We start from the raw sequence: 25,078 nt of genomic DNA on the forward strand, positions 1-25,078 counted from the left end.
TATGTATATAAAATATTATTCAGCCATGAGAAAGGAGGACATCCTGCCATTTGTGACAACATGGATGAATCTTGAGCACATTATGCTAAGTGAGATAAGCCAGACAGAGAAAGACAAGTATAAGTGTATAATACCACTTATATGTGAAATTTTTAAAAGCCAAACTTGTGAAAAAGGAGAGTAAAATGGTGGTTATCATGGGTAGGAGGTGTGGAGGTGGGGGTACAGGACAGATGTGTTTGAGGGTACAAACTTGTTTTGACTAGTAAATAAGCCCTAGAGGTCTAATGCACAGTACAGTGAATATAGACAATGATATTATAATCATCAAACTTTCTAAGAGACTAGAACTTAATTATTCCAACTACTAAAAACAAAGAATAATTATGTAAAACGATAGAAGGGCTAATTATCACTACAATGGTAATCATATTATAATATATAAATATATCAAATTAATATGGTGTACACTTTAAATTTACATAATGTCATATGTCAAATATATTTTAATTTAAAAAGTACCATTTTGGATTTCAGCTTTTTAGATCAAGTCATGTGAGAAATTTCTGAGCCTAAACTTATCATGCCCTGGCTTCCTGGTGACTTTTTGTTGCTGAAAGATTAGCCCCAGTCCCTGACAAAGCAAATAACTCAGAGACAAGATCTTGGAGCTTAGTTAAAAAGAGGAAGCTTTATTGCTTTGCCGGGCAAAGGGGACTCACAGCAGGCTAGTGCCTTCAAACTGTGAACCCGTCTTAGGATTGGGGCTTAGTGATTATATAGTGAACAAATTGTGGCATAAAAGGGAATATTAATTGACAAAAGTCTCTGGTAAATCTTCCTCCGAAATCTTGGTGTGTGCGTCCGGTGTTATGGGGCTGTCCGGTGGCCTATCTTATCAGACTCATTAGGCGCCAGGAGGAACTTCAGAGGGTCTGGTCATTCTCCTGAGATTATCGTCCCATGACTCCCTTCCTGGGGGAACAACCCAAAATCCAAACATGAGTGTAAATTTCAATTACTAGATCAAGGTAAAACAAATAGGGAAGTCAATAGCTCTAACGCTAACAATGGGCCTGGGGCTGGGAGCCGTGTCTGGTCAGTCAGATTTGCTGATCACTCTAAAAGCAAACAGTAAGTATAAGACCAAGAACTACTTACCCTAAGCATGGCCATATTATTATTTCTCCTTCATTTTTATTTTGGACTTGGCCATTTTGATTTAGTGGTATAAAAAGAGCTGTAAAAATCAGGCACATTAAGATATCTTAATTAGAACCACAAAAAGAGCCTATAATAATATTACACCAATCTTTCTTGATCCTAGCAGAGTCCTGAGGTAATAGGGCAACCAAGTACCTGAAATCTAAGGAAAGACAAGTGCTTCCAAGGAGAGCTAGGACACGAGCACTGGCTTACCTGTAACAGAGCACAGGAGGAAGATGGGCCTATTGTACACATAAGTTAGAATTCAGCTAACATTTTAAACAAATTGCTAAAAGCCAGGTGTGGCCAAAAACTGGGAGCTGCTGATTCAAGGGAGTTCATACCCACTTAAAAAGTCTTCTCTGTGGATTACCACTGGGTGCTCATGAAAAAACTGGGGGCAGGGAGAGAGACCAGAGAAAGCTTCCCTGGTAGCACATGCCCAGAGAATGGGAATGGCTGCCACTGTGGGAAGGGCATGAAGCCCACCTAAACCCTTTTCTCTAAGGAACAAACACCTTAAATCATTAGGACAAGGGCGCAAGGCACAGAAAGATCATTACACCTGGAGAAAGGAAACAGAAAAAAATCCCCTATGTTTGGGGGAGGGCCTGGAATGCTGCTACTATTGGGAGAGGTGCCGAATCACTGGGAAAAGCCCCATCCTCAAGATCCAGGGATACAACGCCTGCCTAAGACTGACGTGAGTCCAGGACAACAGAGAAATCTCTATCCCACCTCCAAGGCTAGCAAGTCCTGAATAAGAAGCAGTAGCACTGGACTGCTGGGGAGAGACCATCTGAGGTACAGGCACATAGGGAAGGCCTAAAGTTTAGGGTGGAGCAGAAACATTGAGAAAAGTCCTCCAGGAAAATTGGCCCTGACCCCAAGCACAATATGACACTAGAAGAACTGAAGGTAACTATGGCAACAAGAAAATCTAAGTCCCGCTCAACTCCTGACTGAATTGTCACAACCTCCACATTAATAGCTTAACAGAAGAAGGGAGTACCCATTTCCAAGCATAAATACAAATAACCTAAGTCTCTACTGTCCTACATATGATGTTTAGAATTCAATTAAAAATTATGAAACTACACAAAAAACCAAGATTTTAAAAAACCTGTCAAAAGAAAATTCAAGCAAGGGAAACTTCATCAAAGATAATCAAAAAATTTTAAATAACTGTAAGTAATATGTTAAAGGCTCTGGTAGAAAACATGGATGACATACATGAGCAGATGAGGAATTTCAGCACAGAGACAGAAACTATAAGAAGAGTTACATGAAATGTTAAAAAAATTTAGATATAATAAGAGGAGGAAGTATATGTTCAACAGGCTCATTAGTAGACTCCTGCTACAGCTGAGAATCAGTGCCTTGTAGATGGATTCACAGAAATTACCCAAAATGAAATTCAAAGGGGAAAAAAAGAAAGAAAATAGAAGAGAATATTTAAGAAGAGTAAAATAATATAAATTGGTCTGATGTATGTGTAATAGAAATCCCAAGAAGAGAGAAAGAATGGAGCAGTAAAAACAGTCGAAGAGATAATGACCAAGAATCTTTCAAAAATAATAGTAAAAGTTATCAAACCACAGATCAAAGAAGCTGAGAGAACAAAAGCAAACCAGATACACACACATACACACACATACCACCTAAACCCATCATACTCAAAGTCCTGAAAACCAATGATAAAGAGAAAAATCACTAAAATTCCAATAGATTTTTATTTTAAAAGTCTTATACAGCTAGGATATCAGTGCCACCACCCTAGCCAGCCACCAAAGATGTAGCTGATCGAGAGGCTGTATTAGCAGAAGAGTGAAAACATCTAAATCTTTCTCTTGGCTAACTCACAATCGTCTAGAAGGTTTAAAGTGAAAAAAAATTTTTTTTTTAAGAAACAGAAATGAGAAAAGAAGAACGTCAGAACCCAGTTTCTAAAGCATGCCACACAACAATTATATCCTTCCACAAAAGATGGGAACCATACTAGTATCTAGACCTTGTTTTCTAGTCTTCCCTTCAAGATGAAAATTTTAGATCATCTCCTCAGGCTCCAGGGGCTTGCTCTGCAATCTTCCTTATCTCTTACCTTGAAGAGGAAGTCACTTTTCTTTCTGAATCTCAAGGTTTCCCCCCTTGAGTTACCCTAGATGTTGCCTTGGGTCCTGCCACATGGAAGCCTTCCTTCACTCCAAGCCTAGGGAGTACTCAAAATCCTCTTCTCTAAGAAATAACTTGTGAATCCCAGGGGCAGAATGTAGCCTTTTGTGGTGTATCACTGCAGTTTGCAGGGCCAAAATACTTTGAAGTTGTTTAGTGTCTTTTTCATCAAGACTTAGGATTCTCCTGCTGCCCCTCTGATGACTCTTGTTCTCCCTCTGAAAGCTCCTCTAGCCTCACCCATCCATTAAATATTGGTGTTTGTTCAGCTCTCTATCCTCAGGGTACTTCTGTCCCTTCCAATGATTTTCTAAATGGGGAGAGACTCCCCCAGGGGGTGTATCAGACTAGAAAAGCAAGAGAGAGGTAGAGATGCAGTTTGAAAAGATTATTCAGCTTTGTAATACAACTTTATACTTATAAATTTGACAAAGCAATTTTGAAAATTAAGATAAAATTAAAGGAAGATGAAAAAATTTTATGTTTATGTTTAAAAGGGTTGAGAATAGACTTTAAACAGTTGTACATGTCTCACTTCTAAATGATTTTATCCACGCCCATAGCCCCGACTAGACTAGTAGTTCTCACCAAGGTGATTTTCCCCTACCGGGGATATTTGCCAATATCTGGAGACATTTTTTTGTTGTCACAAGTACAAAGGGAACTGAGGTTCCTCCTGGCATCTACAGGGAAGAAGCCAAGAATGCTGCTAAATATCCTCCAATGACAAAACAGCCTCCCACAACAAATTATCTGGCCCCCAATGTCAACAAATTGGTTTAAAAACCCTGCTCTGTCCCAAATATGCTAATTACTCTCAAATCTTTATTTCCAGCCAGCACTTGTCTCCTGAATTCTAGAACAGTATAATTAGCTATTTATTAGGTATTTCTACTTCAATTTTTTTTCCAAAATGAAATTTACTTATTCTTCCTAAACTTGCACTTCTTTCTCTACGATCTACTCTGTTACTTAAGTCAGAATCCTTCAAGTTATCTGAGGTTCCTTACTCTCCTTCATCATTCCTATCCAACCAATTTTCTCAAATTCCTTTGCTTCCCGCCATTCATTAGCTGTATAAAACTTTGAGCAAGTCACTTAAACTCTTCTTGCCTTGGTTTTCTGATCTTTAAAATAGGGACAGTAATAGTCCAACTACCTCACAGAGGTGATATGAGGATTAAATAAGTTAATTATTTACTGCTTAGGATGATGCCTGCACGTAGCGAGTGCTACATAAGTGTTTACTGCTACTATTATTATTATTTATTTCATGTTTTAATGATTCCTTCTCTAAAATATTGAAACAGAATTGTAACTAGTCTTCCTTCTTATCTTGCTTCATTCCAATCCGTCTTCTATAACTGTTTTCAAAGAGACTTATCAAGCGATTCTTCATCAAAAGACATCTTTTAAGAAGTGAGTGACCACAGGCTAGGAGAATATATTTCTTAGATATATCTGACAAAGGGTTCATATCAAGAATACATAAAGAACTGTATATCAATAAGAAGACAGACTACCCAGTTAAAACGTGAGCAAAAGATTTAAACAGGCACTTCACAAAAAAGGATATCTAAATGGCCAAATAAGCACCTGAAAAGATACTCAACATCATTACTTATCAGGGAAATACAAATTAAAAACACAATGAGATACCACTATACACTGATGGAGGTCATGATACACTGTCCCAAAATGTGGTAGCTTGACATATTGAGTCTTTTATGCTGAACAAGTTTGGTTTTTTTTTTTTTTTTTTTTAATGACAGAAGCAGGAAGGTCACTCTGTCCTTCCCCACCTCTGGAGTGTATGTATCACTGCTGCCCCCACTCCAACCCTATACTCCACCAATATCAAGTTTCTTGCTGTTCCCCAAATTTAATGTGTTGCCATATTTCTTCCATGCTGTTTTCTGTGAACGAAGCTATTTTGCCAACTCATACCCATGTCTCAAGACCAAACTCCTCCATAAAGCCTCCCATAATTTGCACACAGCTGAACTCTTGTTTGCAAGGGGAGTCCCTCAACTGACGCTGGCTCTCCAGGGGCTGCCCTGCCTCCACGAAGATCTCTTCCATTCATAAACACGTGAAGCATGATGTGCTGTATTTTGGGTAACTTGACATTGGAATAATGTTGTAGAATGACTTTCTCTAATTTTTTTTTCCCCCTGGGCTTAGAAAAGCAGGCTGTTTGCTGCTCTCTACTGTCCTCTGTTGAAACAAAGTGGTCAAGGCAAGGCAATTCTCAGCTGCAGGACACAGATAACCAGTTTTCAAGAAAACTTAAGATCTGAGTGGTTTAACATAAGAAACACCCAGCAAATGGGAGCAAGGATGCTCTTTTTTAAACCCCTTGCTCTGCTCTTCTGCTTGAGTGACTCTTGACTCAGACAGTAGCATCAAAGTCTTGTTTTCATTAATTTGCACTCTGGCTTTAGGCCCTTAATGTTAAGGCATAATTTGAAGTGGAATTAGATCCCAACGTCTAAGATCTGCAACTCAAATGGCTTACAGCCTCCCCCTCCAGCTTGCTTTGTCCTTGAACTGTATCAACTGCATGGTCTCCAGCAAGGGTAAAGATTCAGAAGAGTAGGAACACTGTGTTAAGCCAAAGTTGCTGAGAGTTGATGGAAACTGTTTCTGAAGAAGACTGAAGCTGCCCTACTCAATAGCAAGTAAATATTCAATAAGAACATTTGAAGAACTATAAATGAGGTTCTAAGTGATTAAAAATTATCCTCTTGTCACTGGAAATAGACCTACCCCCAAGGCCTCAACAAATAAAGGAATCAATTCTATGTCTTCCAGTTAATTCCCTAAAGCACAATTCAGCTTGGACTTGAGTCCATGTCTCAAGTTCTAGCCCATACCTCTCCTTCCAGACAGCCAACTGATCCTGACCACTCCACTGGTATGTCCTATAGGCACCTCAAACTCAGAAAATATCCACACCTGAGCTGATCACAGCTCCTCACTCCATCCCAGCTAAACTTCTTCCCATAATATTTCAGGGACTGGCACCACATAAGCCAGAAATCTAGATCTCTCTGTGGTTTCCTTACTCTCTTTCATAATCCACAACTAATTTTGCCAGTTCTCCTTGCTAAATACCCAAACTCCACCACCATTACCTTAGTCCCAAGCCATCTTCATCTGCCACCAGGACTTTTGCAAGAGCCTAACTCATCTTTCTGCTCCCAGTCTTACTCCCTCCAAGCTGCTTATAAGCTACAACCAGAGTAATCTTCTTGAAGTACAAATTGGATTAAAATAATCTTTCCTACTTAAAATAATTCGATGGATGCCCATGCCTTCAGAATAAAGTCCAAACTCCTTAAGGTAGTCTGCAAGGCATTGTGGTACAAAGACCCACTTACTCTTTTTCAGTTTCATCTTGCTACACTAATCTCCTTATGCTCAAGCTACAAGGAACTCAAATCTGGGGAAGTCTTTTTGATCTCAGTGTAAACATTGCCTCCTCTGGGAAGCCTGTGCTGCCTTTCTAAGGTTGAAGGGCTTGAGAATGTTTAGCTATTTCTATCCAAAGGTGCTTCTGTATTAAATTTAAATCCTAACCAGAAGGAAAGAGTATCTGGAAAAAAAGTTGGTAATATGGAAAAAAAAAAAAAAAAAGAACAAGCACTTTACATTTCTATATCACCTCTTTGATATATTTTCTAAGGAAAATTAAAAAGTAGAAAGCTACATTTTTACAACTCAGTAATCAAAAAAATTAATTACCCAATTTAAAAACATGCAAAAGAATAGACAATTCTCCAAAGAAGATATAAAAATAGCCAACAAGTATATTAAAAGATGTTCAACATTGCTAATAATTAGATAAATACAAATCAAAACCACAATGAGATATTACATCACACTTATTAGGTTGGTCACTATCTAAAGAATAGAAAATAACAAGTGTTGGCAAGGATGAGGAGAAATTGGAACCTTTGTGCACTGTCGGTGGGAATGTAAAATGGTGCAGTCTTTATGGAAACAGTATGGAGGTTTTTCAAAAAATTGACAATAGAACTATATACAATCCAGCAATTCCACTCCTGGGTATATATACAAAAGAATTCAAAGCAAGATTTTGAAGAGATATATGAACTCCCATGTTCATTGCAGCATTATTTACAGTAGCCAAGATATGGAAACAACTCAAATGTTCATCAAAAGATGAATAGATAAAGAAAATGTAACATTAATACAATAGAATATTATACAGCCTTTAAAAAGAGAGAAATCTTCTCACATGCTATAACATGAATGAGCCTCAAGGACATCATACTATGCAAAATAAGCCAGTTACAAAAGAACAAATATGATTCTGTTCATAAGAAGTATCTAAAGTAGTCAAAACCATAGAAACAGAAAGAACAAATGTGGTTGCCAAGGTCTTGGAAGAGGGGAGAGGGAGAATTAGTGTTTAATGGGTATAGAGTTTCAGTTTTGCAAGATAAAGAAGTTCTAGAGAGCTGTTGCAGAGCAATGTGATATAGACTTAACATTCCTGAATTGTATACTTTTAAAAATGGTTAAGAAAGTAAATTTAATGTTGCAGGGGTTTTTTACCATTTTTTTTTTTAATATTTAAAGAGCATATAATCCAATTTGGAGGGATAGAGTCTTAATCTTAAATCATGAGCTAATTAGTCCGTAGTTTTATGCTAATTTTAAACAATTTGTTTTAAGTAGGGAGCTAAGAGGCAGGAACTTGGAAGTATCAATTAGGCAAGTTATTAGGTAGACAACGTCTCTCAGAATACAGACAAATATATTTCATAAGGGCCATAGTGTGAACCGGAAAATCATGCTAAGAAAACTAGAATACAATAGCACTGAATCTTAATCAAATTCTCCAAAGAAAGAAAGATTTCTAAACTTAGCAAAAAATACAAAGGAAGAGACACTCACAAAAATTTTAAATTTCTGAATAATGCAAAACTGAAATCAACCCAAAATAAACAAGTAATTGCAAAGTGGAAAAAAAATTTGTTTAATTACATCTCCCCAGAAGAGGTATTTTTTAGTATAAAAACAATTAGTGAGAAAAATACAGAGTCGTGATAAACAGGCAAGGGCAGGGATATCAACAGAGAAACCCAAAAACATTTGGTTAAACAATAGTAAATGGCTAAGTGTGACAGACACTGTGGTAAATGCTTTCCACTTATTAGAAATACGAAAGAGGAAATGCAACTAATAAACAAACACATGGGAAATGTTCAAAAACTAGTAATCAAAGAAATGCAAATTAAAATGACAAGACCCCATTTCTCATGTACTAAACTACCTAAGACAAGAAAAAGAATGTGATTAAGTGCATTCACATAGATTTCTGAATGTAGTGTAAATTAAAACAATTGTTTTGGAAAGAAATGTGGAAATACTATCAAAAGGTAAGAAACATGCATACCTATGACATTGTAATTTCACTTCTGGGAAAATGGCCTTTGGAAATGTGCCAAAATATATTTTAAAAAATAGTGTTGCTCTTTGCAGCATTGTTAGAAATAATGAAAATTAGAAACAACCTAAAAATGTTCAAAATCTGGCTTTAGGTAAATTTCTTTGCAACTATATCACCAGGAGTCTCCCTGGGCTGTGAGAGAGGTGTAAGTATCATTTACGTGACTTTCTGCAGCAGGTACCAGAAAATTCCTCTCAGATGGCTTAAACAACAAGAACTATTTTGCTATTCTACATATCAAGTTGTCTGAAGATAGTGCAGTTACAGGGTTGGTTTATCTATAACTCAATTATGTCATCAGTAGACCAGATACTTCCCTCTCTTTGCTTTGCTGTCATTTCCCTCTTGGAAGCAAGATGGTGCAGCAGCTTCTAGCATCACATCCTTATACATTACCATGTTTAAAGACTGACAGAGAGTTCATTACTTCTTGTGCCCCAGAATTTCCCCCTAGCAGATTGCTCCTGAAGTCTCATTGTCAAAAACTGAAGCACATGTTCAGTCCTGAGTCAATCACTGACAAGGGACTTGGTTCTCAAAATGTGACCAGCACCATCAATATCCTAATCTGTTAGAAATGCAAATTCTGGGGCCCCACCAGAATCAGAAAATCTGAGTGAGGCCCACTAATCTGTACTTTAACAAGCCTTCCATTGATTCTGATACAACACAAATTTGGGGACTGCTGACTTAGATGAACCAAAAATCACCTCCTGGGGCTGGGGAAAGGTCTAGCCTTCCCTAAAGCTCATGGCCACCATATATCTGAACAAAATCATGTTCGGTAGCAAGGAGCAAATGGAGAAGTGGCTGTGAAGTAGGCAACCTCTGTATAGGAGAAAGCCCTGTTCTAATGCTGATAATGAATCTTTTAAGGACACAAGAAAGTCAAAGGATTAACACCATCTCTTCCTTTCCACACGTTCCTCAAAGACAAATATTTTTTAATGTTTTTTCTTCAAGTAAAAATGTGAAAATACTGAGTGGTGTGTGCATTTGTGTCCCTATGTGTATGTGGAATTATTGTTTTAAAAAATCAAGTTGCAGAATAATCACATAACATAATATGTAAACAAAAACAACAAAAATGAACAAAATATAAATCTGTATGAGTAGATGTGTGTTTACATGAATATGAATGTATAGGGTAAGTTCTGGAAGGATGACAAACTTCCCCCTGAGGAGTGAAACTGGGGAAAGGAATATCACGTTTACTTTATTTACTTCCGAATTGTTTCACTTATTTATAGTATGAATATATTACAGGTCATGTGTGTATTTTCAAACAGAAAATTGTTTAAAGCATTGACACAAAGCATAGGTGAGAGGAACAAGAATGAATCTCTAGGAATGGTTCTGAGCTCTTCTTATACTCCCACTGATGAAGGGATGGCACTAATAAAAAACAAAACAAAACAGTATTTCCATTTCCTTTTCAAAACTAAGGTTTTTTTTATGTCACCCTTATTTTCCTAGTAAATTCTGACTAGTTTGCATGGAAGAGAAAGAAAGCATGAGTTCAATTCTTATAATTAACTTTTAATTAGAACTATTAATTTGCTAGCTCTGCTAGAAAATTCCTTGGGGTCTCCAAAATAGTCCAATGGCCTTTATTAGGATTTTTTAGAAGACAAAGTTTACTACTTTCTGCAATGTCTAGAAATTACAGATGGGAGCCAGCATTCAAAACTATAGAATATTTAAGATGGAAAGAACTAGACAAAATCTGGCTCAATTACCTCACTTACAGATGAGGAAACAGAGGTTTAGAAAAGAGAAGTGGCTAGACAGCTAGTCTCTGTCAAACTGAAACCAAAACCTGAATTTCCTTCCTCCTCAAACAGTATCCTTCCCATAACACATAACCAGCTGAGCTCCTGCTTAGGACTGCACTCAGCAAGCTAGTCAGAGAATAGTTGGCCTGACCACTGCTGAAGAAAAGTTACCAACACTGAGGACTGGCCTGGCCACAAATCCATAACCTTCAACCCCTGCTGGGCCCTTGGCATTGCTTGGCAATCCTTTTACATGTAAACTGTCAGCTCCTTCTCCTATTCACCATAATGACCATTCTAAACCTCCTCTGGTACCCTTAAGTCTCCTACTATCACCTCCTCTTTTTTCAGTAAATGACTGACTCCTGACCCAGGAAATCAGGGCAATCAGATATAAAGTACTTCAACATTCTTACTCAATATCTGAAAACTGATTTGCATATGCATATTCCTCACCACCTCCTTATAGCTCAGAGGGAGAGATGTTGCATAACCAGTTCAGAACCAAGTCTCCACCCATGTTTTATTCCCATGCCTTGAAGATCTACACTTGCTTCATCAGGTTTTCCCTTCTTGTCATGAATCCAACTTCTCCCATTCTACTGACGTCTTCCCAAAGACCTGTGAGCAAGTTCAAATCTTTCACTTAAAACAAAACAAAATCTAAAAATACCATATGAGATGGCTCATATGTGGAATCTAATTAAAAAAAAAAACATAAATACAAAACAGAAACAGACTCATAGACATAGAATACAAACTTGTGGTTGCCAAGAGGGTGAGGGGTGGGAAAGGACAGACTGGGATTTCAAAATGTAGAATAGATAAACAAGATTATACTGTATAGCACAGGGAAATACATACAAGATCTTGTGGTGGCTCACAGCAAAAAAGAACGTGACAATGAATATATGTGTGTATAACTAAAAAATTGTGCTCTACACTGGAATTTGACACGACATTATAAAATGACTATAACTCAATAAAAAAAAGTTTAAAAATTAAAAATAAATAAAATAAAATAAAAAAGAAACAAAACAAAACAAAATCTCCCTTTCTTTCCTTGATCCCCTCTACTTAACATCTTCTGATTCTCATTTCTTACTGTGTCACTCAGGTCTCTTGATTATAAGCAACTGTATCAGAATCTAAATTTTTTTTTAAAAAGTAAAGTTTAAAAAAAAGTAAAGTTTAAAAAGAGTAAAATTTTCAGAAAAAAAAAAATTTATTAGATGGAAATTGGAGGCAGGTCAGTCTATCCCACTGCTGTGGTAACTGGGATTTAACGATCCCTCTCCCTTATAAATGCATACATGTTACTTATACAGAATTTGACATCCCAGAAAATACAAATTGGCCAAGCCTAGGTCACACGCCTGCTCTTTGACTTTCTGTATTAATCAGTTCAGGTTGCCATAACAAAGCACCACAGACTGAGGAGCTTAAACCACAGAAATTTATTTTCTCACAGTTCTGCAAGCTAGAAGTCAGAGATCAAGGTGTCATCAGGGTTGGGGGTTTTTTGTGTTTTTGTTTTCTGAGACTACTCTCCTTGGCTTAGAGATAGCCATTTTCTCCTTGTGTCTTCACATGGTTTTCCATCTACACATTTCTGTGTGCTAATCTCTTTTTATAAGTATTCCCAGTCCACCATAATGACCTCATTTTAACTTAATAACTCCTTTAAAGGCCCTGTCTCCAAATCTGGTCACATTTTGAGGTACTGGGTGTTAGCGCTTCAACATATACATTTGGGGGAGGCACAGTGTAGCCCGTAACACCAGGCCAAGGTGGGAAAAAGGAAAATCTGGACCCCTTTGGTTTCTGTAGTAAAAAGCAATCACCACTTTGTGCTAAGACTCCTCACACTGGGGCTTCCCCGAGGGAGAATGAGATGTGAATAAGAAGTGGGAGGGAACTGGATCCTGAACAGCCAGGACAACATGCTTCTATAGTAGAGATTCTTCAATTCATTAAAACACTTTTTCATTTCTATTCAATCTTCAACCAAAAGTTATCAAGCTTCTGTTCTTCAACCCCAGCCCTTGAAATGACAAAGGTCATGAATAGGTCCTAGATCGCCACATTGAAAGAACTTCCTTGGAATTTTCTTCAGCATTTTATACCATTGACTTCTCCCTCCTTAAAGATCAGTCCTCCCTAAGCTGCCCTGTTCTCCTCTCTTCCTTAGCCTCCCCTACCCGATCTCCTTTGTCAGCTATTCTTCCTTTATACACTGTCAAAATTGCTGAGTGCTAAGTTTCTGTCACTGATCCTCTCCTCTTCCCCTGACATTCCTCTCTTTCTTTTCCTTCACTGTTCCCCTTTTTCTCACTCAATATGCTTAAAGTCAGAGAGATCTTATTCATACTTCATCTTAACCTAGAATCTCTGGATGGGTTTCACATGGAGTTTCTTAAATTGCAAGGAAAATGGTGTGCATATTTGCATTTTCTTTTGGGGAGGGCCTAAAGCTTTTATCAAAAGTTTAAACATCAACCATGTTGGTGCTTTCTAAATTTTGTTTCATCCAGAACTGTCTTCTGAGTTCCAGAGCCATATGTCCAACTGCCTACTTGGCATCGCCACCTAAAATCACCACCAACCTCCAACTCAATAATGTCAAAGCTGAGATCATTATCTCCCTCTCTGAAAGCCTGTTCGTTTTTATTTCTGACATCCATAACATATGTCACCATTCTCCTGACCACCCAAATCAGAAAGCTGAGCATTACCTACCCCCTCCTACTTCATCACTTCTCATAGCCAATCACTCATCCAAATCCTGTCCATTTTACCTTCTTAACATCTCTCCTAACTGTTTCCATTGCATTTTCACTTCTTTAATAGAGAATCTCCTATCTCTCAGCTAGACTGTTAAAATAACTTCCCAAATTTTCCCTCCACCTTCAATCTCTCTCTCCTCCAACTTATTTCTTGGACTATGCCATTCCACAGCTTAAAAACTTGATGATCATTTTACATTTTGCAAAAATTACCCTGATAGCAGTTCAAGAAAGCACAAACTGTTCACCATGACATAAAGAGTCCCTCGTGATCACCTGATAAATATTGAGTGCCTAGTCCTTTCCAGGCACTGTGCTAAATACTGGTGATACAGTGATGAACAAGAGGAACAGATTCCCTGACCTCAAAGACCTAAAAGTCCATAAATATGAGGAGTACTACAGAAGAGAAACACAAGCTCCTAAAGGAGTACAGGAGATGGGAGTGTCAAAACTTAAGTCAGAAAACCAGGGACACCCTCACTTCTATTTATTGCACTTCTAATAGTCATCAGCAGGTGTGGTTCCAGATATGGAATCAACAACTTCATATGCATTATTTCATTTAAGCCTCACAAGAACTCCTTGGAGTTAGTACCATTTTTGTTAGTCCTATTTTACAGATAGGGAAACTGAGACCTAGACAGGTTAAGTAAGTACTAAAGTTCGGATTCCGTACCAGACTCATCTTAAATCCAGCCCTCTTGACCCTTTAGGAGCTTGTGCTTCTCCTTTGTAGTCTTCTGGAATCTTGTGGTGCTATATCCAGCTCTGCAAACATGCCAGCCTATTTCACACCAAGTCTTTGCTCAGGCTGCTCCTTTTCCCTGAAATGTCTATTTCTTCCCAAAGCCTTCCTGCTGAACATACAATTATCTCTTGTGATCCAATTAAAGTGTTCTCTCTTCCACGTGGACTCCTCCCCCAGATAAATATAGCCACTGCCTTCTTTGTGCACACACAGATTTTCACAAACTCTCTCATAGTCCCTTTAGCACTTCACATGCTTATCGGGTAGTCTCCCTCTAAGAAACTATAAATCCCAGGGGATGATAACTGATCAACTGATCAACCTCTGTAATCTCAGACCCTCATGCTGTGGCTGTCATTTCAACATGAGGGAAGAGAAGAAAGGAGGGAGTAAAGAAAAGAATGAAGGGAAAAAGAAAAAAAAAATCAAGCATGAAGGCAAACACTCCAGTACAAGATACGCCAAGCCCATTTTCTTTAAAAAAATTCCATTTTACCTATCTCTGTAAAATTAACCCTCATCACCCCAACAACACTCAATCTGAGGATGATTCAATAAGTGCTTCATGAAAACCTGCAGGATGTTTCCCACTCTTTTGCAATCCTCCAGTGTTCTCCCTTCTCTTCTATTTGTCTAGCCTGTCCTCTCTGCAGTCGACAATTCCTCCCTCCATCTGAAGTCCACAGACGGAAGATGCGTCAAGAAGGAAATAAAGCCTCAAAGAAGGAAAGCTAAAGTGAATGCCTTGCACCACATTATATGGCAGAAATCACTTTGGTAATAATGAACAACAGAGAGGGCCGAGGACAGCCACGTTTCGCCTCAGAAGCCACAGAAAGCCCTGAAGGCACTCTTTCTGCTTCCGTTTTCCCAGATAAACTGAAGTGCTACAGGCTGGAGCCTGAGGTTTTCGGATACTATTCTGGATTTTGCAAGATGTAAATAAATTACTTGAGACGAAACACTAGAATGGCTGCTTGGTTGGTTTCCATTGTGCTTTCTAATCAGACATCTGTTCCAAGGGCCTGTCGGGGAGGGGCTGCTGCAGGAACAGCTGATGGAGGGTGGGGAGGATGGGAATGGGGGAGGATTGATGAACTCTACAGAGGAGCAAAACAAAACAAAAATCGAAACTTGTTTCTTCGAATTGAAGTGGTTTTTATATGACTCTGGAAAGGAAAAGGGAATCGATCCAAAGCAGTGTGTCAGCCTCTGCCTTCAAATATCACTTGGCCACATCTGTCTGCTGCTTGTCTCCTGGGCGTTTCCAAGGCTTTTCCAAGTGAGAGTTGTCCCAGATGTCTAGGAACCTGCCGCGAGAGTGACATGGCCGAGAACTGCCATTTGATTTCTGTCTGTAGTAGGGGAGAGTATAATTCAAGTGGTAGAGCACATGTTCAGCATACACAAGGTCTTGGGTTCAATCCCCAGTACCTCCTCTAGAAATAAATAAGTAAGCTTAATTATCTACCCCTAAAATTAAAAAAAATTTTTTAAGTATGTGATTTTCTAAGACCTGGGCTGATGTAAGAGCAAACAAAGGGCAGGGGGAGGGAATGGGTGTGTATGTACTGTCAGGAGGTATTTAGAAAAAGGAGAAGAGGTTAGCAATCTTACCACTTCCTGACCCTGCACCTCCATCTCTTCTGGTAAGGAGTCCTGGAACCCAGGCTGCAAGGCTCACAGACCAGCTTGGGCCCAGGGGGTCCCTAAGGGGCCCAAGCTAACCTGAACTACTGTGGCCCAGCACAGTCCTGGTAACACTGGGGTGAAGGTGAAGATCTCCCGTCCTTGCCTCACCTTGCCCTCTTCCTTCCTCTACCCTTTTTGTGTTCCTTCCAACTTTTCGATGGTATCTCTTCCTCCCAGAGCCCACTTGCCTCCCACTACTTGTGTTTCTTTCAGCAGGGGATGCAAATCTCATGATCAAATTCACACTAAGAAGTTAGTAGCTCCTGTGGATTATAGATCCTAAGCATTTTGAATTTTGAAAGAAAATGTTGGTGGAGATAATACTGGGGTGAGAGACACATCTAATGGTCTAAAGATTTAAATGACTACTTTCTGTAGACAAGCCCTGGCTGGAGGGAGCTGGGTCTGGGCCAAGCAGGAGAGTGAGAAGTTCTGAGGTAGAACAAAAGACCCCTTGGGGAATGCTCTCCCTTGCGAGTCTCATTCCCAGGGTCATGTTGTCTTGGTCGTGGCACTGGGTGGATCCACCTGAGAAGTGAGGGCTCATATGGCAGAGTTCAGATTCAAGAGTCAGATGATGTTCCCGGAAAGGGAAACCGATGAAGTAATGGGCTGAGGGGTTGGGATAAAGGCTGTTACTTCCTCTCTTCAAGTCAGCTAGGTCCCTGTAGTGCTCCGGATATCAGTGGTGACTTGTCCGCTCTAACACACAGCATGTGGCAGCTGCTACTACCAACAGCTCTGCTGCTTCTGGGTAAGTCAGATTCACCCTGGCTGGGAGAGAAGCTCAAGATGCCCTGGGTTCAGCAGAGATCCTTTTCCAAGGCAAGGGTGGGTCTCCTACCAAGGAATAGGGCCCCTCACCACATCTGTAGACTTAGATTTAGCTCCTAGGACAAAGCTTTGGGGGTTAGAGATGTGGAGAATGCTGGCTCTGATTTGAGAGCATAATCAGGAGGTGAAGGGGAACATGAGGTCTCAGTTTCGTCATAAATTGAAGAGTATGGACTAGATGGTCCTTAAGGTCTGTCTCTCCCATTCTGACATTCCGGTGCTCCCCTCTAAGACTTTTAATTTCTACCTTTTCCAGGGGACTTGGGTTGAGGTTGTGTCTATGACTTGATTCAGGGATATTCAATCTGTACCTTTAATTTGGGAGTTTGAACAGGGACCAAGGAGTAAGAGAATGGTGTTGAAAACAGGGAGTTGGGGGGACCGTGGAGTAGGAGGCCCAGACATTGCAGACCAGAGAGCAGGCAAGGGGAGAACAATTCACTACATTTATCTTGATTCTTAGGATTACTAGCCTCCCAGGGCAGAGGTAGGCAGGGGAGTTTAATCTCAGTCCACACTCCAGTCACCTTGATCTCTGCTTCTACTCAATATTTGTTTCACTCTTTTTTCTTACAGTTTCAGCTGGCACTCAAGCTGGTGAGTTTGCATTATGGTTTTAGACTGATCAAGAGAGGCACATAAATGTGTAATAGCCACAGGGTGTTCGGGAATGTTTATTGCATGGAAAACTGCTGATGTGGGGTTGCCAGGGATGGGGCTTGACCCAACACAATGGGGCTTGACCTTATGCTCTTCTGGTCAATTTTCCTCAAGATAAAGAGAGGCCAAGAATGGAGCCAAGTGTCTTCAAGCCAAGATACTCAGACAGAGTCCCATACTAAGGCAGAGTTGCCAACCCTGGGTTTGCAATGGGCTTTGAGCCTCCCTGGGAATGCCAGTGTGGGACCAGCTCATTCCCCTGCCCTTCTCTACATTCTCTTGACTCCTCAGCAGATCTCCCAAAGGCTGTGGTGCTCCTAGATCCTCAGTGGGACCGGGTACTCCAGGATGACACTGTGACTCTGAAGTGTCAGGGGGACTACGCTCTTGGAGACAGTTCCACAAAGTGGTGGCACAATGGGAGCTTCATCTCAAACCAGGCCTCCAGTTTCACCATAGAAGCCAAAGTTGAAGACAGTGGAGAATACAAGTGTCAGACAGGCCTCTCTGCACTCAGTGACCCAGTGCACCTGGAAGTCCACGTAGGTGAGTAGGTGAAGGCGAAGAGGGAAATCATCAATAATGGGTAAAACAAAAGACCCTGAAAGACTTGGGAAGAGCCAGAGGTTAATGTTCCTGGGGGTTAAAACTAAGATGAGATGATCTGTGGTCCCAATGAATGATATCAGAATTGTAGTCCTAGTTACAAGTAGGTCTCAGGTAAAATTGTCAAAGCCTGGCATACACTAGATCCAGGGCTGCTGCACTGCACAGCTCCAGGAATCAACAATCACACAGAATATATACAATATGAATGATGTCATCTGAAGGTCAGGGCATGACACTGATGCTCAATAATAGTTATTGAATAAATTAATGAATCCATTTTTAGGACATCGATCTCCTCACTTTCAGACACACAATGCCTGAAGCTATCCCCCAAGTCATCCCTAATCTTGTATCATATCTATCTCTCTTCCTGCATCAATGCCCCAGGCAACTTCACACTTTGGAATAAATTTGGCAATGTCCCATCTGTCCTAATACAGATATATACATGTTCAGCCTGCACGTCCATCATGAAATGAAAGTCTTTGGGTATTAACGTAATCTAGGCATCAGATGCAAGTAGTGGTAGTATTTTGGAGGCAGACATCTCTCCTGGTGTCCCTGGAATCACACCACATAGCCTGGTACCTGCAGTGTCACCTTGTAAGCCTGACTACCTCCATGGCTGCCCCATCTGTACAATGTATGTGAATGGAAAAATCTTGGAGGGGAAGGAGGGCCTAATGAAGATGGACTTACAGCAGAGTTCCATGGAATTAGGCCTCCAAAGCTACTTTTGTGGCCCCTTTGCCTGACTGTGTCACTTAGCTGTCAGAGTTCTCACTCTACAGAGCTATAAGAAGAATGCCTAATATGCTAGGTAAGAGATGGCTACCTATGACCACATAAAATGAGGAATTTCCAACAGGAAGCAATAGAAAAATCAAGTCAGAGAGTTATTAGTTTGTCTTAAACTTGTCTCTAGAAACTGGTTTTCAAAGTCTAATCAGTGAGAACTGTATCAAACTGTCACCAAGACCACTCATTTCACCAGGCAAACTCCTGATCATCCTTTAGGACCCATTTCACTTATCTCCTTCTCTGAGAAGCCTTCCTTACCTTCTTTGGGCAAAATTTCTTTGTTCCATTCTCTTTGGCCCTGCAGTCCTTTGTTCCTAGCCTGTTGTAACACTTAACACATTGTATTGTAATTATTTCTGAGTATGTGTGTTTCTACGTCTAGACCACGGGTTCTTTGATATAGGGGATCATGTGTCTTAGTCATCTGGGTATCCCCAGTCTTTACAACCTATGAGGGAGTGTTCAATAAAGTATTTGTTGAATGAATGTACATATGGACATTCACTGAGTCCATGATAGCTGGATTGGAATAAGAATGTTCCTCCAAAAGCCACTAGATTATATATACATATATGATTACATATGTAACACCTGTTACTATTCAAGTGCATGGTCTTTCTTTTTTTCTGTGCATATATATTTTTTATTCTGTCTTTTTAACTTAACATTATCTCATGAGTGTTTCCTCATGTCATTTTAAATTTTCTCTGCAATATTATTTTTAATTATTCAAGTCAACTTCCTGACCATGACTTCAAGTTCTCTCTGTGGATGTGGAGTCTGGTTACTTGGCGAGGCAGTTGTGAGAACAAGTATCTTGGTGATACAAAATTTTCTGTCTTAAAAGCTTGCTTAGTAATGAAGATGGCCTCACTGAGACACTGTGGCCCTTCAGAAACCACCAATTGCCATGAGCAATACCAAGCATGACTTTCTTTCTCCTCCCTGACTTTTATATTGAGTTTTCCTTCACTATTTCTGCAGCCACTCCTGTGACCACTCAGTGACCTTCTTTTTGACTGGCACAAGAGTCTGCCAACATTCCTACAACTGTCTCTTCCTTCTGAAGTCTACCTTTCCTTTAATTGGACAAATAATTTTCTAATACAATTTTTATTCTTTGTTGGAGAGCTTACAGTGGCTCCTTAATACCTGTCATAGCAAAGCCAAGTGTAGCATTTAAGAACCCTGCAGATTGCTTCTCACCTGCCTTGTCACTTTGCTCCTCTGCTCTAACCTTATGTTTTAATCTTGTGTGTTTCTGTTCCTCTCCCTCATTAGAAAAAAAGTTCTTGGTGTGACTTGAGTTCTCTTGCAGGGCCTAGTTGGCTTTTTCCCAAAGAAAGTTCTGTAAGGATGGCTTCCGTTCCAGATTCCCATTTTGCCCTAGGTTCTGGGTGGTGAACGTTCCCTTCATAAGAGCTTTGCACTGATTGCTGAGGCCTCCTGTGTCTTTCAGACTGGCTGTTGCTCCAAGCCCCTCAGAGGGTGGTCAAGGAGGGGGAGCCCATTTGGCTGAGATGCCACAGCTGGAAGAACCGTCCTGTACACAAGGTCCAATATTTCCGGAATGGCAGAGGGCAGATGTTTTATCATTGGAATTCTTACTTCAACATTTCAAAAGCAACACTTGAACACAGTGGCTCCTACTTCTGCAGGGGGCTTATCGGGAATAAAAATGAGTCCTCAAAGGCTGTGGACATCACTGTTAAAGGTAAGAGATGTGCAATCCTAGAGGGCCGAGAGCCCCCTGTGTGGGTAGTCTGCATTCATATTGGGAAGATGAGTTGGGAGGAGATTGCTGACTATTCCAGACTTCTTTACATGGGACTCAGAGATGTTATTCACTCTGCAATGTGACAGCAGGAGCAAAACCCACATTTTCTCTCCCATAAATACACCTGTCCTTACCTACCTCATTCAAACCATGCCCACAATGTTATGTGTCTCCCTCACGCTGGCCCATCTTTACCTACCCTCCTTTCCCCTCCAAGCCTCAAGTCTTAGTCAAGAGCCAAGCTGGCAGTAACCCCTCACTTTTTCCAGAAAGAGCCCAGAGCTTGAGTTCTGACTCTGCTACTAATTAACTGTGTGACTGTAGCCACTTAGTCTCTCTGAAGCTCAATTTCCTCTTCTGTAACAAAGACAAGCTGACATTTATTCGGCATCTTTCAGTGTGCTGGATATTGTGCTAAATGCTTCTTTATATGCATCTAGTTTGGTGATCATAGAAACCCCTCACAACATTATGAGATACGTAATAGTGACTCTATTTTACAGATGAAGTAACTGAGGTGGGAAAAAAGGAAGGTAATTAATTTGTCTCTAAGGTCACACAAAAGATTCAAAGCCTATATATTTAACCAAAATGAAAGGATTGTACAGGTACCAATGTTCTATGACAGGATTTTGAACCCTGTTAAGTCACTTGAAAAATACCTCCAGTTTCTGTAGTGCCATCCTCCAGGGTCAGAGATCCTCTACCGCAGTGCTCCCGGACTTCCTAATTTCACAAAACTTCCACCTGTAATCAGACTAATACGCACACTGTAAGCAATTTACATGTAGTAAGACAGCAAGATAGATGCACATCTTTAGAGATTTTAACAAAACAATGCCATAATTTGTATACAAAATAACTTCATCAAAATTTAAATTGAAAGTAATTACTCTCAAATAGTTAGGGAAAGAGAGAGCAAATAATGAAGCGAATGGGGGCAAAATGCAAGCAGTTAGTAAATCTAGGTAAAGAATATATGAGAGTTATTTATACTTTACTGGTAACATATTTTTAAGCTTGAGATGAAATCAAAATTAAGAGAAAAAAATTTACACAACATATAACTCAATAAAAAATGTTTAAAAAAAAGAGTTAAAAAATTTAAACTAAAAATCCACTTTAATGTTACCAGTTTATAGACAACAGCAAGGAATGACTTTAAAATAAGAATATTAAGGGCTAAGAGATTGCAAACAAACAAATTATACCTCTTTTGATTTTGGATTATTAGTTACTGAGCCTCAATAAAGAAATATTATCAATTTTCTGCCGATAAGCAGCAAATTTCAACGGTTCACTTTTTTTTTTTAGATTTTCTTTAATGGGATGAAAATTATGGGTTTAATTTTGAGACACAAGAGAGTTACTGAATTAAGAAATAGTGTTCTCACTCCAACTTAAACTTTGACAACTTTCACAATTTCACACAAAACCCAGCTACAACCTAACTTGCTCAACACTCCCTGTCACATACCTCTATCAAACATGAAAACACTTTTGCTCATGTAGCACTCAGATCCAGTGGGAGGAAGCAATGAATTTCTGCCAGACTCCCTGACCATTCTTTAGAATCTGTCACTTAGCAGGTGTCAGAGAGACTTCCTACTCATGACCTCAGCTATTTCAGTGTTTATTTCTAATTTCTGCCTTAACAAATGTCATTTTTTCTTGTCCCTCTGCTTCTCCTATTAGGTCTAGAAAATCCACTATTCTTTCCACCTTGGCACCAAATCGCTCTCTGCCTGTTGTTGGGACTCCTGTTTGCGGTGGATACAGGGCTGTATTTCTCTGTGCAGAGAGACCTTCGAAGCTCAAAGAAGGACTGTAGGGGTGCCAAAGTCACATGGAGCCAAGGTTCTCAGGACAAATGAGAGAAATAAAAGCAGCAACTCTAAACCTCGTTCCAAATTATGTAGCACCATCATTCCCAACAGGTATCTCTGGGATCAGCAGGAAAATGACACATCAGAGTCTAGGCTGAGGGTCCTTTATCCAATTCTGTTTTCTCTTGATCTCCTATAGAAAGGAAGGGCTGTGATCTTTAAGTGCCAACAGTGAAACCCCAGTAAGTAGCTGCATTACCAGGAATAGAAGTCTCAGGGCTACATGGATATTTTCTCTATCCCAACCATTCCATCACAGCAAAGGAACAAAAGACAGACACTTGAAAGTGACCCTTGATATACAAATATTGTTCTTAAATAAATGGATAAGCAGATAAGAGAATTAGTGGTTGAGACCCAGCTGGATAGTGATCTGCATCTGTTGCTGCAGGGTTGGTTGCCTTCAAGGCCCTGTAAAACTCCTTCTAGACAGACTGTGAGTACTGCTGGGGATCTGAGGAGACAGCAGAACCAATGAAGGAGACTACATTTCGATAATAATCATAATAAAAAAGAACCAATGAAGGAGGTGGCTGAAAAAGTCCAGGGTAGTCCCGGACAGACCAGAGGAGACCCCCATCTGGGTTGTATTCCTAGAACATGAGCCATGGTGAAGATAAAAGAAAATCACAGAGGTGATGCAGAAGTAAGTTTTTCAGGGGAGCCCCTGTCAGAATTGGGATGATCTGCAAGTATATAATGATAAACCCTCTTAATGTCATGAGTAGGAATGGTCCTAGGAAGGGGGATAGGAGTCGGAGGATTTAGAAAAGAAAGCACAGAATAAACCCTTAGGAAGGAGAGTAACATTACCGTCCCAGATTAAGCTCAGGGAAGAGAGCTATTTCAGCGTCCAAACTGAGAAAGCATAAAAAAGTCAGCCACAACTGAACAGGAAGAAATGGGCAGGAGCTGAGGATGCATTTCTTGGCCACAATAGTGAGAACTAGAGAAAGTAGGGGCAGGAACTATAAAACCAGCTTTTCCGTTTCAGTATCTAATTCAGATGTAGCTTTGTTCACATCATCTGTTAAACAAATGTTGGATAACCAGTATTAAATATACCAACCTCTACTGAGTTAAATTATGAATCTTCGAAATCCATCAGCATGTCAGTAACAAGGGAGTGGAGGTGGAGAAGGCAATCACTGTTTATGCAAGAAAGCTTTAGCTATCTCTCTGTTTTAGAAGAAACAGAACATTTCAACAGAACATTTCTTGATTCCAGTAAAGCATTTTACAAGACCCTGCATGCTACTCTTAGGGAGAAAATGGAAAAGTCATGATGATAAAACATGAATTATATCCTTTTTCCCTCCCATTGTCTTTTCAAAATTCTGTCAGGGATTAGCTTGGGTTCATGAAACCTCACCCTACCCCCTCTGCAATCATCTCACCACAATTCATATGAATTAGCTTGCTGAATTATCAAATTTTGCTGGGACAACTGGGCAAAGGGGAACTTTTATAGGAGGGTGAATGGGAATTAGAAGTAGTTTTAAAGCATGGAGCGGGTAAGAGAAGGCACAGGTAGGAAGGAGATAGGGCCTGGGCAGAGGTTTAGGGTCAGCCTAATTGTGTCAACTATGAGCTTTATGCCAAGATAATTCAAGCTTGGTATGTGAACATTAGATGAGATTCCGACATGAGACAAGGGCATTTGGAAACATTGAACATTCGACTCATATTTATTTAGTACTTACAATGTGCCGAGCTTGAGTTTAGGTGCTGGAGATATCAAGATGAACAACACAGGCTTACTCCCTGGAGGAAGTTCTATTTTAGTAATTAAAAAAAAAAACAAAAACAAAAACAAAAACAACAACATAAATGAGAGAATGAAGAAAGGGCTGCAGAAAAAGAGTCTTAATTTTTGGTGTTGTGGTGATGAATGTCTAGGAGTTTGCCAGGCAAAAAGGAGAAACGCTGAAGGCCCATGGGCAAAGATTCAAAAGCCAAAGTAGGGATTCAGAAAAGTAGTTTGGTTCTGTTCCAGTCTAAAGAGAAAGTGAAGGACAGGAGAGTGCTCAGGAGCCAGATCATGAAAGGCATTGCCTTCCAAGCTAAGGGGTTTGTAGTGACCCTGCAAGTCATTAAAGGATCCTAAGCAGAACAGGTTTGCATTTCAGAAAGCCTCTCTGGCAGCTACTTGGAGGATGGAAGGGAGAGGACAGTTGAAGACAGGAAATTGCCTAGGCTGCTAGGTAGTTAATGCAGGAACTCAAGGCGTAAGTAATGAGTAAGTAAATGTCAGCAAGCTGGAGAGGAAGGTGGATATTCAAATATTTAGAAAACAGGCTCTCCAAAACTTGGTAAATAGCAGAAAGTAGCATGATTAAGGGCCCAGATCCTGGAAACACCCATTTCACAAGGTAGGAAATACAAGTACAAAAGCAAGGCAGACATAGGTTTGGAGAAAGGTTTATGTTTGGATTATGAGTACTTACCTGCTTTGGTTGGTAAATATTTTTAAAACATGAGTTTCATGAAGCAGTTTAGTAGAACCTTACTTGAGCAAGTAAAAATTGTGCTAATTGCAACCCTAATCACTTAAACCAACTGTTTCGAAACTGCTAGCAAAACACAGAAGGCTCAACTCTTTCGAAATTGCTAGCAAAACAGCTGGGGCAAGATAAGTGGGGATTGG

General features: G+C 39.8%; 1 protein-coding gene and 1 long non-coding RNA gene across 5 annotated transcripts; one reads left to right on the forward strand and one right to left on the reverse strand.

The window, feature by feature from the left end:
* Positions 1-820: 820 nt before the first annotated feature.
* Positions 821-25,015, reverse strand: LOC116658683. Of its 3 annotated transcripts, XR_004313937.1 has the most exons (4): positions 24,879-25,015; positions 24,135-24,207; positions 21,208-21,303; positions 15,382-15,482 (listed from the first exon to the last, which is right to left on the reverse strand). It is a non-coding gene; the product is annotated as an uncharacterized LOC116658683 (long non-coding RNA). The 3 variants fall into 3 exon arrangements; XR_004313938.1 differs by lacking the exons at positions 15,382-15,482; positions 24,879-25,015 and adding an exon at positions 821-975 and having other exon boundaries at positions 24,135-24,581; XR_004313936.1 differs by lacking the exon at positions 24,879-25,015 and having other exon boundaries at positions 24,135-24,581.
* On the forward strand, positions 16,509-22,456 carry LOC102516303 (low affinity immunoglobulin gamma Fc region receptor III). 2 transcript variants are annotated; one of them, XM_032463866.1, is made up of 5 exons: positions 16,509-16,618; positions 17,275-17,295; positions 17,653-17,904; positions 20,228-20,482; positions 22,241-22,456. In XM_032463866.1, the coding sequence occupies exons 1-5, from the start codon at positions 16,579-16,581 to the stop codon at positions 22,417-22,419; spliced, it is 747 nt and encodes a 248-aa protein (XP_032319757.1). In that variant the 5' UTR covers positions 16,509-16,578; the 3' UTR covers positions 22,420-22,456. The 2 variants fall into 2 exon arrangements, with proteins under 2 accessions (XP_032319757.1, XP_006173210.2); XM_006173148.3 differs by having other exon boundaries at positions 16,525-16,618; positions 17,650-17,904.
* Positions 25,016-25,078: the final 63 nt, after the last annotated feature.

The sequence above is a fragment of the Camelus ferus genome, chromosome 21 (assembly GCF_009834535.1).
Source record: "Camelus ferus isolate YT-003-E chromosome 21, BCGSAC_Cfer_1.0, whole genome shotgun sequence".
Taxonomy (NCBI): Eukaryota; Metazoa; Chordata; class Mammalia; order Artiodactyla; family Camelidae; genus Camelus; species Camelus ferus.

Coding starts and splice junctions, on each gene's coding strand:
- LOC102516303 (XM_006173148.3), top strand. CDS start 16,579: ATGTGGCAGCTGCTACTACCAACAGCTCTGCTGCTTCTGG. Junction 16,619..17,274: donor AACAGCTCTGCTGCTTCTGG/GTAAGTCAGATT, acceptor TTTTTCTTACAG/TTTCAGCTGGCACTCAAGCT. Junction 17,905..20,227: donor GCACCTGGAAGTCCACGTAG/GTGAGTAGGTGA, acceptor TGTGTCTTTCAG/ACTGGCTGTTGCTCCAAGCC.